General features: G+C 41.2%; 2 protein-coding genes across 2 annotated transcripts; both read left to right on the plus strand.

Moving 5' to 3' along the window:
- Positions 1-4,501: 4,501 nt before the first annotated feature.
- Positions 4,502-5,431, plus strand: LOC103062124 (olfactory receptor 6M1-like). Its single transcript, XM_007445124.3, has one exon. The coding sequence runs from the start codon at positions 4,502-4,504 to the stop codon at positions 5,429-5,431; it is 930 nt and encodes a 309-aa protein (XP_007445186.3).
- A 3,462-nt stretch (positions 5,432-8,893) lies between these two features.
- On the plus strand, positions 8,894-9,838 carry LOC148215220 (olfactory receptor 6E1-like). Its single transcript, XM_088143909.1, has one exon. The coding sequence runs from the start codon at positions 8,894-8,896 to the stop codon at positions 9,836-9,838; it is 945 nt and encodes a 314-aa protein (XP_088000035.1).
- The last annotated feature ends 3,992 nt before the right edge of the window (positions 9,839-13,830 follow it).

The raw sequence follows: 13,830 nt of genomic DNA on the forward strand, positions 1-13,830 counted from the left end.
AGTTGTACGTGCCCGAGGGGTGCCGACGGGAGGTCATGGAAAGAGCCCACGACAGCCGGAACGCGGGGCATTACGGCTTCGTGAAGACGCTCCACTTAATTCGGCGGCAGTTCTGGTGGCCAACGCTCCGTAAGGACGTGGAGGCATACTCGGGGGGTTGCCCGGTGTGCGCGACGGCGAAAGGGGCCAAAGGCAAGCCTAGAGGGTTACTCCAGTTGGTAGCGGAGCCCGACGGCCCATGGCAAGAGATCGCCATGGAATTCATAGTAGAGCTCCCAGACAGTAAGGGGAAGACCGCCATTTGGGTGGTTACGGACTTATTCTCCAAACAAGCGCACTTTGTAGCATGCCGGTGAGTCCCCACGGCAGAGAGGTTGGCGAGGCTGTTCATGCAACATATTTACCGGCTCCACGGCGCGCCCCGGCGGGTCGTCAGCGATCGGGTGGCAACTTCATCGCGCGGTTCTGGAGGGAGTTCCTGAAGCGGGTGGGGACGAAGCAAGCCCTTTCCTCCGCGGCGCATCCGCAGACGGACGGAGCTTAGGAACGCCTGAACGGGGGGTCGAACAGTACCTACGCTGCTACGTGGGGCACCAACAGGACGATTGGGCAGAGCTACTGCCATTCGCGGAAGTAGCATACAACAACGCCGTCCACAAGAGTACCGGCTTCTCTCCATTCAAAGTAGCCACCGGGAGAGACTTAGTCCCCATGCCGGAGTTGCCACAGCCGGAATCCCAAATCAACTCCCTGGACGCCTGGTTCGCCCAAATCGACGCCACCCAGCGAGCGGCGCATGCGGCATTGCAAAGAGCCAAAGCCGATTACAAAAAACAAGCGGACCGCAAGAGACTCCCCGAGGGGCAGTGGAAAGTGGGGGACCAGGTGTATTTGTCAACCAAAAACCTAAAGACGCACCAGACATCGAAAAAACTCAGCTCGAGGTTTGTGGGGCCGTTCCCCATTGCAGAGGTCATCAATCCAGTAACCGTCAGGCTGACGCTCCCGAAAAGCCTCGGGAAGATCCACCCAGTGTTCCATTGCAGCCTGCTAAAGCTGCACCAGCCGGGGAACGCCTGGCACAAGGCAGAGGGGGTGCCACCACCCATCATGGTCGGGGGGAAGCAGCATTTCGAGATCAACCAGATACTGGACGCCAGGAGGCACAAGGGGGAGGTCCAGCTCCTAGTGCAATAGAAACATTTTCCCAAGTCCCACAGCGAATGGGTAAGTAAAACCCACATAAGAGCGCCGGACCTAGTTCGGGACTTTTACAATAAATACCCCGGGAAACCGAAATAAAGTCGGGGGAGGGGAGTTGTCTTCAGGGGGGCGGTATGTCAGGTTCGGTCAGCACAGGGCTTCGGGAAGCTCGCAGCCAGACCACGCGAACTCCACCGGCGGTAGCTAGCGAGGAAAAGAGGAACTGGAAGCGCCGCTAATTAACGGGCCACCTGCGCCCAGCCAAACAGGAAAACCGCAGTGGAAGCTTTTAACTATACACTGATAACGGCGCGAGCCAACAATGAACGGGGCCGCAGGCAGCGAAACAAGATCACAACGCAGCACAGAACCCTCGGGCTCGCACGTAACGGGGAGGGACCAACCCAAGCCGGAGGGGGACTGCCAATCAAGGACAATGGACCCTGACCGAACCTGCCATCATGGACAATCAAGAGGGATTATTGGGGGGCCGATAATCCGCAGCGGTAACGCGATCGCGGGGCGGAAAAAAGCGCGGGAAGGGGGGAATATAACAAGTGATGCAATTGTACCAAGCCAGTCCTGGCTTTGCTTGTGACTGCTACGTTACGCATGAGTAAACCTCTTTTGTGAACCACACGTGTCACTAGAGTTTCTCTGTCGAACGGGGCCAACCTTACAGGTATAAGATGCAAACCAGAGAAGCATTTTGCAGTTAGTGTTTTGATCTTCCCTCTAAAGCAAACTTTTTAATCTCCTGAAATTCAAATATACGTATCTAGAATATGAACAGAACATCAGTACTGGGAAACTGGCCAAATACACTTCCTAAACAAATAAATAAACAATTCATTAAAAAAAATCCATGTTAACATTCCATAAGGAAGAAAAAAACAATAGAAGATAACAGGTCAGAATAATATGTCTCAATAATCAATCATGATATATTGTTACTATCATCATCATAAATTTAATAATCTTTCCAGACTGAGCAAGAGGTGATTCGCCCTCTGGGAAGACAGGAGTTGAATTCAATATGTAACTTTTTCCATAAGAGCAGTAGACCATAATTTAACACATCAATTGTTTAATAATAGGTCATCTAAAACATGCCATTTTTCAGCCATGATTGATCTAGCAGCCAGGACTAAGAATTCAATAAGTTGCTATTTGTTAGTTTCATGTTTTCACATGTGACTGTAGATATGTAGGTTGCATTCAGAACTTCAGAGGGCCAAACAGACATTTTGGCCCAAAGTAGATCTCACAATGTTAATATATTGCCAGAAAAGACCTGAGAGTGAAGTGTCCAGAGCACTGTTTCTATTTCTTCCAGAGTAGGAAACCAAAAGTTTGCCTTGTTTCATACAGTCACAAAGTCCTAATTATTGATCTAAGGAGAATATTTGTGGGAAGACTCCTGTGAAGTTCAGTTGAGCTCCAAACATATTGCTTTGAAAAACTGTTGTATGATATCTGGATTCCATGTTAATCAAGTTCTTTCATTCAGTGATGGGGTTCACACATCATACTTTGATATTGTTTGTTCAACTCTTGTTCATTAAATAACCACAACCGTGGCAACATTTGGTTGCTGAACAATGACTTCCTAAATAAAAATGAACAGAAATAATTTTTTTATTCCTTCAAAAATCATTCCAAAAATTTGTGATGTATGACTTTTTCCCGTATTTCCCCCAAACAAGCATTTTCCTAGAATACATACTAACTACTACATTCTTTCTTTTCCTAGGGAATTGTCCATATCTTTTGACCTATGCCACGTCTTCTTTTCAAAATTCAACTTCCCAAAATATATGCTGATTTTACAAACTTCTTTGGTTTTTATCTACTGGAAAGAGTTGATGGCAGTTGCTTTCATTCATCTATGCTGTCTGTGTCGCCATTTTGAACAAGCTGCATTTTCACGATCTTCTCAGTGAGATATCAAGAACGTGGAGAAAATGAGGCAAAAAAATATTTTTTTTTTTGGTAGATTTCTTTTGCATTTGTTGACTGCATTGGTTGGATATCCTGCCTCCATCCTGCTTATAAAATGAAGGCTGAGCTGTGCTTGGTTTATACTGAGATATCTGAATATTAGATAGGCTGAACTGACTTAACAGCATCTTTTAGGAAGAAATGTCCATCACGTGGGAGACATTTTTGTGATCACATGCCCTCTACGGGCTTCCTGTAGGGTCTCAGCACCATTCCAGAAGTGGCATACTGCTACTTTTTCCAGAATGTATTTTTGACTCACCCTTAGGGATCCCCTAGTTGTAGCAGGTCTGACCCTACTTCACTTCAAACCCCAGACATGGCCAGCCAGGCACTCACACTTGCTGCTCTACTGAAGGCTTGTTTCTAAAATATGTAACACTACAGACTTCTTTTCTAGCAGAAGCCAGTAGCAGAAGCCAATCTTAAGAATGTTTCCTACTTGATGGACAATTATTCCTAAAGGGTACAATTAAAAGGACATTCAGCTAACTTGATCTTTGGATATATCAATATAAACCAAGCCTTAACGTCCATTCTGTAAAGAGGATAAAGGCAGAATATCCAGCTGATAAGATCAGCGGATGCCAAACCAGCCAGCCAGCAACCAGACATAAAGCATATTTAATTTTTCTCTCTATTCTTGATTTTTCACTGAGAAGATCATCAAGATACAGGTGGCTGAAAATGAGGACATGAATAAAAATGTAATAAAAATGAGTAAAAATGAATAAAGTCTACTGCCATCAACACTATCAGCTAAGTAGACAACTAAAAAACAGTGTACCTTTGAAGCAGTGATTAAAATCAGCTTATATTTTGGGAAGTTGAACTTTAAAACCACGATAGGAATCTCTTGTGTCAAAAAATAAGGACAATTCCATAAGAAAAGAAAGAATGCACTAGTTATGTAGATTTCGTAGGAAAATAGTTCTTTGGGAGAAAATATGGGAGGGGGAAATGAAATATCAGGTATGCATTTTTCGACTGCACTAGGAATGGTGATTTTATTTATTTATTTATTTATTTATTTATTTATTTATTTATGCAATTTATATAGCCAGCCATGTCACCAGGCAATTGACTCCGGGCAGTGTTCCATCATATGGAAAAGTATTTAAAACCTGGGCTAAAAACTGCACATAAATCGATGTCCTTCATGTTCTAAAGGTGGCCAGTTTCAAATTTATATACTGAAACCATCTTGACTTCTGACAATCTGTTCTGCACTTTCCATGGAGATGATATTGAAATTACAGGAATTGATGCTATAGGACTCTTCAAACTCACATTGGCCATGGAACTGAGTTCTCCCAACATCACAGAGGAGGTGATGGAGTTCATCTTAGTTAGTTTCCAACTTTCTAAGCCCTTGGAATGTTTCCTTTTTGGGGTGCTGCTGATTGTTTTTCTGCTCACGGTAACTGGGAACCTCACCATCATTGCACTGGTATGCCTTGATCAGCGTCTCCAAACCCCTATGTACTTCTTCCTCTGCAACCTCTCTGTTATGGAGACCCTCTTTGTCTTCACAATCAGCCCAAAGATGCTAGTAAGCCTGATTTCTTTGAACAAAGCTATTTCCTTTTGGGGATGCATTGCCCAGTGCTATTTCTACTTCTCCTTTGGGACCTGTGGGAGCAGTCTGATTGCTGTGATGGCATTTGATCGCTATGTTGCTATCTGCTATCCACTGCGCTATGCCACCATTATGAACAAACGTCTCTGCGTCTTCTTGGTCCTGGGCTGCTGGGTTGGGGCATTCCTTCTCCTCTTCATTCCAATGTCCTTCCTTTTCCATCTCTCCTTCTGTGGCTCTAATCTCATTGACAGTTTTTTCTGTGATTACGCCCTAATTATAAAGCTTTCTTGCAGCAAGAATGTGCACTTCCTCTTGGACTTTGAGACATTTCTCTCCTCAGTGGTAATGCTCACCTCCTTATCTGTCAATGGGTTCTCATACCTCTACATTATTTCCACCATCGTACGGATGGACTCCACCAAAGGTCGAAAGAAAACCTTTTCCACCTGTGCTTCTCACATTACAGTAGCTAGCATCTTCATGTACTCAATACCCAGCAAAGGACGTTCACGAGATGTCCAAAAAGCAGTGGCAGTTCTCACTGCTGTTATTACCCCATTATTGAATCCTTTTATTTATACTCTGAGAAATGAGAACGTCAAGGAGGTCTTCAAGGACTGTCTGAGGAACTCATTTCCATATTGAGAAGAATAGCGCGATTTGCATCCATCTGCGTTTAGTGACTTTCATCTTTCTGCCTAGAGTTGTCCAAATTGATTGAAAAATATTTTGTGTGTCCATAGTATAAGGATCTGCATTTTAGATATGGCAATTTGTCTGCATTTTTATATGGAATAGTTATTAATTTATTTCATATATATGTATCCCATATTTTGGCATTCAGACTAACAACTCTTTCCTCATCTGTCTAATAGATGGACACTCTTGTTGCTTTCTGTAATATCAGTTTAACAGTTTTCCCAGTCATTGTGCTTTCTTGTTGATTGTCCATCTACAACTTTGGAAGGAAGCAAATCCATTGAATAAGAATTTCACACCAGAGGGAGGAGAGAGAATAAATTTATTTGTAACTGTTGTAAAGAAGATCAGAAGTCACTTGTTTATACTTTTATCTCTTTCTTCTTCTTTTCTCTTTCTTTCTGTTCCTTTCTTTATTTTTTCACTACTGTTCTTTACTCTTTTTTCTTAAATTTGTTTTGCTTTTTATTTATTTGCATTTTTATATTCTTCAGTGAAAATTAATAATTGAAAAAAGAATTCACCCTATCAAGTGGCTGCAGATTCCCCTTTTCTTGTGTCTCCTCACATACCTTTTGATTGAACACTCTACCATTCTCACTCTATTATAAGCTACTAATATTATTTTAATGGATTACCATTTCTATTACATATCAATAACTAAAGTTAAAAGATTTTTTTTTTTTAATCTATCACTAATTTTGAAATGAGTTCATGGTAGCCAAAGTTTCACACTATTTGTTTTTCAGATAGCTCCTCCAAAAAACAAACAAGAAAAACCAACCAAGAAACAAAAGAAGGGAAGGGAAGGGAAGGGAAGGGAAGGGAAGGGAAGGGAAGGGAAGGGAAGGGAAGGGAAGGGAAGGGAAGGGAAGGGAAGGGAAGGGAAGGGAAGGGAAGGGAAGGAAAGATGATAGAATGAGAGAGGAGGAGGGAGGAGGAGGAGGAGGGGAAGAAGGAGAAGGAGAAGGAGAAGAAGTTGTTTACATGTGCAAAATTCATTTAAAATGGTAGACATCTAATAGGCTTGGTGTGTACAATTCTCTTGGACAGTTTCACTAAAATTAAACTTTCCACTTATCTTGGATGAAGATAGAATGTTGGAAAGTTATAATTGTCTAACCTCACACAAAATACTCCAAAATGAACCATGGTGTACAAATCACACAGGTAGAGTTCACACATGTTAACACAAAAGAAAACCACAAAACTAGGTGTATTGCAAACAAAGGGTGGTGTATTGCTTGATTGAGGCCAATATGAAGCACAATACATGGGGAAAATGTGCACCGCGATGTTCTCAGTGTTTGGATTCTACATCAGTAGAGGAAGCGGAGAGAGAATGCGTGATAGACATTTCCTGCAATTCACAGTACATTTCTTTTTTCCTTGAGAATTCCTTGGGGTATCTTCACAGGGAAATATCTAACACCTCTTGCACCATATGCTTCAAAACAGTAACTAGCCCCACTGCTTATAAGAGCTTACTTCTACATTCATTGCTGTGAAACGATATGGAAGGTATGTACACATGCAGCAAAATTGCCCAGGTTATGTTATTAAACCAAGAATCTTCTCAAAGGCATTCTGGATGGTGAAGATTATGTTTCCCAGAATTTGAATTAGGGGGTAAAACTTTGATAGATGTTTTTGCCTTCTTTCTGATTCGTAACATATTCAACCTAGTCTAATAAACTACAAGACAGTTTCACTGGCAGAAAGAAGATGATGACATAGCACAGGGTTCATGAAAATGGCATGAATATTTTTAATGTAAACTGCAAATGGTCAGCATTTTACAAATGTTTTAATGTTTGAGTCAAGAGTATCGAGCCTTAATATTGCTCTGTGAAACCAAGTAACTGTTGCAGAGTTCCAGATTGGTAGATTAAATAGAGGATATCTAATGTGTGTAAATCATTATTAATTAATTAATTAATGTGTGTTAATCCTTAAGTAAAGGATTTCTAATATGACAACTTACTTCTGAATCAAGTTTCTTTTGATCATAGTTTATAAGCACATGGGTTGTACATGCATGACCAACATATCTGGATTATGTGTACTTCGTTGGAGATTACATTAGTCTGAAATTACTCTGGATTAGCACTGTGTTGAATTCATCTCCCCTCTTTGTCCTCATGGCAAGATGCTAGGGAGGGGTTAACCAGCATGAAGGTATTGTCATAAAGTGGCCCTGCAAATATTGGGGTCACTGTATGTACATTATCTCCATTACTTTGAATCCCCTTGCAAACACGAGAAAGGAGATCCATAGGGGAGAAAGGAAACAAAGGAGCGACATATTATGTGAAGACCTGGAGAAGGATCTAATGCTGGGAAAGGTGGAAGGAAAGAGAAGAAGAGCATGACCAGAAGCAAGGTGGATGGGCTCAGTTGGAAGAGTTGAGGGACCAGTTTAGGGACAGACCGTCATGGACACAATCTATCTATGTGGTTGCTAGGAGTTGAAAATGGTTTGATGGCACAGAATCAATCAATCTATCCATAGTACATACATTTCCAATCTGGCCACATGGATTCTCTTTCTTATATTTCTTTCCATATTTTTCCCTTGTTCAAAAGTACCAAAAATAGTAGCTGGAAGTGTCAGCCTGTTCAAGGAAGCTATCAAGAATTATTCCTTTTCAACTGAGACTGATCCTTTTCTGCTGGTGCAGCAGGATAAGTCTTAAACCCAGATTAGCTGCTGAGTCACCCAGCTATGTTGTGTGAATGAAGCAACATTGAGAACAATGATTGGATCGTCTTTACTTCAGAACTTTGGAACATTATCAATTTGAAACCTATGATGAGTAGAAATAGCTACTTACCACAGTTGTATAGGTAAAAGGCTAGTCAATATTCACTGGCCATTATAGTAGACTTAAAATACTGTGATACTGAAAGGCTTTTCCCCCATAGAAATGCTGCACTTGTGTCATGTCAAGTAACTGGTAGAGTGAGAAGTGGTTGAAGGAACAGTTTTTGAATTGCTCTCCTATTCAATGTTAACAAAATTCTGTGAATTTCTGTGAGAAAACTGAAATCTCTATGTGAATTTTCTTCAAACTTAAAGGGAATGTGGAGCCATCTCAGGTCAGGTCGAGTTAACATTGAGCAAAATAAAATAATCAGTAACATTAACCACGCATGACTACATGTATGAATCATTGTGGACAGGGGAGAATATGGTGTGGCTTCTTAGCTTCTTTTACACTGGTGACTACAAGTATTTTGGTCTGATTCAAACCATCTTGTCTTATTTATATCAGTGACCATCCGGTTGATTTCACTACAATGAATCAAAGCTGGTGAAATGGCATTCAGATGAAATGCGTGACTGAAACAAAAATGAAGCCATGGAGTAATCTCTTATCTTTTCACTGTATTTTTAGGAATGAGCTAATGGCAAACAGCACCACAGTGAAGGAATTCATACTGCTGGGGTTGACAGACAACCATCAATTTGAAGTTGGCCTTTTTCCTCTCCTGTCTGGGATTTATGTTTTGACATTAATTGGAAACATGCTGATTATTATTACCACATTACTGAACACCCAACTCCATAGCCCAATGTATTTCTTCCTCCGACATGTGGCATGGGTAGAGATTGGGTATACAAGTACCATCATTCCCAAAACATTGGCCAATATAGCCACTGGCAATAAGAGCATCTCTGTAGCTGGTTGCAAAATACAGAGTTTCATTTATTTTGTCCTTGGAACTACTGAGTTCTTTCTACTGGCTGCAATGTCTGTTGACCGATACGTAGCAATCTGTAACCCTCTTCACTACTTAACTATCATGAATGGACGAAACTGCTCAGTATTGGTACTTTCTTGCTGGGCTGGGGGGTTATCACTAATCCTAGTTCCCTCTCTTGTTTCACTTCCGATACCATTTTGTGGTCCTAACATCATCAACCATTTCTATTGTGACTCTGGACCACTACTCAAACTAGCATGTGGTGATACCAGGCTTGTAGAACTGATTGATTTTGTGATTGCCATACTATCTCTGCTTGGGACCTTAAGTGTCAACATTGTGTCTTATGTCAAAATCATTTCCACAATTCTGCGCATCCCATCCACTACAGGGAGGAAGAAGACCTTCTCCACCTGTGCTTCTCACATGACTGTGGTCTCCCTCATTTACAGCAGTTGTATTTTCATGTACATCAAGCCAAAAGGCACCAGCAAATTAGAGTTCAACAAAATAGTGGCTCTTTTGAATACTATCATAGCTCCTCTTTTGATCCCATTCTTATACTGTTTGAGGAACAGGCAAGTGCAGGATGCTTTGAGGGCTGAACTGAAACAATGGATTGGGTTTTGGAAGAAATTGAGATGATTTACCATTGATATGACCCTGAACTAGATTTTCAGGTTTAGCTTCTTACAATACATTTTTAAGCTATAGCAAGTGCTGCCATCAGAAGTAATGATCACCAAGTGAGATGGTTTTAGAAGATGGTCTTGAGAATAATAGAGGATGGGTTAATCAGGGACTGAAACCTCTGACTGCTATCAAAGGCAGAAGGCCTGAAATGCTGGTTGTTAGTGCAAAACAATAGAAGGAGTCTATCACCCCCCCTGTCCTGCTTGTGAGTTTACCAAACACATCTATTTGCACACTGTGTGACCTAACATAGATGAGCCCTTCACCCAGTGCAGCCTCAGAGCTCTTCTCATCTGAAGAGGAAAATACAGCCACTATCTCTTGACTATTTCTTCTGCCTGAGTATGTTTCATAAACTGGCCTCGTTTAGGGGACATACACAACACAATTCCTTTGTTTTAAAAAATATATATTTTTATTAATGTTTATATGTATAAGTAGTAATACAGGACTAAAAGAAACTACAAACAAAAAGAGAGAGAAAGAGAGAAAGAGAGACTTCCCCCTCCTTCCAAACAAGTATATGCATTAACTGTAATTTACACCTTCTCTATTATTACTAAAAAAAAAAAAAAAAACCTTCTCCATCCTCTTTCTCATCCCTAAACAATAACCAAATTATATATAAAAAAATCAACAATCAATCTAAGCAGCAAAAGCATTAAGAGGGGCAGTAATAATAAACTACATATTTTAAGCTTAAACCAATAAGACTATTTTGCATTTTAGCTTCTACGTTTTTTCTGAGAAGTGAAACCTTAAAGATCTCTCCCCTTAAACATACAAAAGACCTATCATAATCACATATGTACTTTAAACTAAACCAAATAAATCCCTTTTACAGGTATAAGTTATTGTCTTACAGTCCTGGTCAGAAAAAGAAAATTCAATATTAACAATCCAAGATCAAAACATGAACAATTTGACCTTGATCTGATAAATCCACTTTGAATTCCTTTCTCTTCTTTTTGAAAAGCTCAGTCTTCAGTCTCTTCTCCAAATAAAGCCCCAAATAACAGTCTCTAATCATTCTCTTCCCACATATTTTCAGAAAAGGTTTCAGAGATTTGGGGCTTCCCTTCTGGCGTTTCTTCTGACCTTGACAGCTCAGTCTTATCTTGTGTTATTCCCAGGGCAGATTTTCTTGCAATTAAATCCAAATTCTCTTACTGTATTTTCTTAAACATTTAAAACAGTCATTAAAAGAGCTTTTTCAAATCCATCTAGCCTCTTAATTGTCCCCAATCAACATTCTTAATACCCTTTCGCTGTTTCCAAATGTTAAAATATTTCTTTTTGATCTTTAAATTTACTTTGTTCTTCTTTCTCCCAGGATGGTTGGAAATTCTCCTGACGTACAGCAGCTAGTCTTTCAGGAGGTTTTTAATTGCCACATAAATCACAAATAGGCAGTTTACGATATTAGTTAAAAGAGGAAGTAAAGAAAATCTAGTGTCCTTTTGAAGGCTCTGCACCACGGCTTAGGCTCAATGTCTCCCTTGACTCCCAGAGGGCTCCACCTGCTAGAGATTGCTAGATTGCAATCTCTTCATAGTGAATCTCTGCAAGGAATACCTGCGGGTGATCCTGTCAATCTCTTTTATCTGGAGACAATTCTAAAGAGCTGGACCAAGGCCAGCTCCTCTAATTGCCATGGGTGTTGGCTCCACAAAGAACAGTTGTTGTTGTTGTTTAGTCGTTAAGTCGTGTCCGACTCTTCGTGACCCCATGAACCATATTGCGCCAGGCCTTCCTGTCCTTCACTGCCTCCCTGAGTTTGCTCAGTTTCATGCTCATTGCTTCAGTGATGCTATCTAACCATCTCATCCTCTGCCGTCCTCTTCTCCTTTTGCCTTCAATCTTTCCCAGCATCAGGGTCTTCTCCAAAGAGATCTCTCTTCGCATTAGGTGACCAAAATATCTGAGCTTGAGCTTCATTATCGATCCTTCCAATGAGCAATCAGGGTTGATTTCCTTTAAGATTGACTGGTTTGACCTCCTAGCAGTCCAGGGGACTCTCAAGAGTCTTCTCCAGCACCACAGTTCAAAGGCATCAATTCTTTGGCGCTCGACCTTTTTTATGGTCCAGCTCTCACAGCCATACATTACTACTGGAAAAACCATAGCTTTGACTATGCGGATCTTTGTCGGCAAGGTGACGTCTCTGCTTTTTAATATGCTATCTAGGCTTGCCATAGCTTTCCTCCCAAGGAGCAAGCGTCTTTTAATTTCATGGCTGCAGTCTCCATCTGCGGTGATCTTGGAGCCCAAATAAATGAAGTCTGTTACTGCTTCCATTTCTACCCCTTCTATTTGCCAGGAATTGATGGGTCCAGATGCCATGATCTTAGTTTTTTTAATGTTGAGTTTCAAGCCAGCTTTTGCACTCTCCTCTTTCACCCTCATCAAGAGGCTCTTTAGTTCTTCTTCACTTTCTGCCATTAGGGTGGTATCGTCCGCATATCTGAGGTTGTTGATGATTCTCCCTGCAATCTTAATTCCGGCTTGTGATTCTTCCAGCCTGGCATTTCTCATGATGTACTCTGCATATAGGTTAAATAAGCAGGGTGACAGTATACAGCCTTGTCGTACACCTTTCCCTATTTTGAACCAATCCGTTGTTCCATGACCGGTTCTAACTGTTGCTTCTTGGCCCTCATACAGATTTCTCAGGAGACAGGTAAGGTGGTCTGGTACTCCCATCTCTTTAAGAATTTGCCACAGTTTGTTGTGATCCACACAATCAAAGGCTTTTGCATAGTCAATGAAGCAGAAGTAGATATTTTTCTGGAACTCTCGTGCTTTCTCCATGATCCAGCGAATGTTGGCGATTTGATCTCTAGTTCCTCTGCCTCTTCGAAACCCAGCTTGTACATCCGGTAGTTCTCGGTTCATGTATTGCTGAAGCCTAGCTTGTAGGATTTTGAGCATAACCTTGCTAGCATGTGAAATGAGTGCAATTGTGCGATAGTTTGAGCATTCTTTGGCGTTGCCCTTCTTTGGAATTGGAACGTAAACTGATCTTTTCCAATCCCGTGGCCACTGTTGCGTTTTCCAAACTTGCTGGCATATTGAGTGCAGCACTTTAACACCATCATCTTTTAGTATTTTAAATAACTCAGCTGGAATACTGTCATCTCCACTAGCTTTGTTGTTAGCAATGCTTCCTAAGGCCCACTTGACTTCACTCTCTAGGATGTCTGGCTCAAGGTCAGTGATCACACCAGCGTGGACATCAGGGACATTAAGATCTTTCTTGTATAGTTCTTCTGTGTATTCTTGCCACCTCTTCTTAATCTCTTCTGCTTCTGTTAGGTCCCTGCCTTTTTTGTCCTTTATCATGCCCATCTTTGCACTAAACGTTCCTTTCATATCTCCAATTTTCTTGTAGAGATCTCTAGTCTTCCCCATTCTATTGTTTTCCTCGATTTCTTTGCATTGTTCATTTAAGAAGGCTTTCTTATCTCTCCTGGCTATTCTCTGGAAATCTGCATTCAGTTGCTTATATCTTTCCCTTTCACCCTTGCTTTTTGCATTCCTTCTTTCCACAGCTATTTGTAAAGCCTCATCAGACAGCCATTTTGCTTTCTTGCATTTCTTTTTCTTTGGGATGGTTTTAGTTGCTGCCTCCTGTACAATGTTACGGACCTCCGTCCATAGTTCTTCAGGCACTCTGTCTACCAAATCTAATCCTCTAAATCTATTCATCACCTTCACTGTGTACTCACAAGGAATATGATCTAAGTCATACCTGAGTGGTCTAGTGGTTTTCCCTACATTCTTCAATTTAAGCCTAAATTTTGCAGTAAGAAGCTCATGATCTGAGTCACAGTCAGCTCCTGGTCTTGTTTTTGCTGTCTGTATAGAGCTTCTCCATCTTTGGCTGCAAAGTATATAATCAATCTGGTTTCGGTATTGACCATCTGGTGATGTCCATGTGTAGA

This window comes from Python bivittatus, unplaced genomic scaffold (genome assembly GCF_059951505.1).
Source record: "Python bivittatus isolate LINGU-HERP-01145 unplaced genomic scaffold, Pbiv_v1 ctg000430_np1212, whole genome shotgun sequence".
In the NCBI taxonomy this organism is placed as follows: Eukaryota; Metazoa; Chordata; class Lepidosauria; order Squamata; family Pythonidae; genus Python; species Python bivittatus.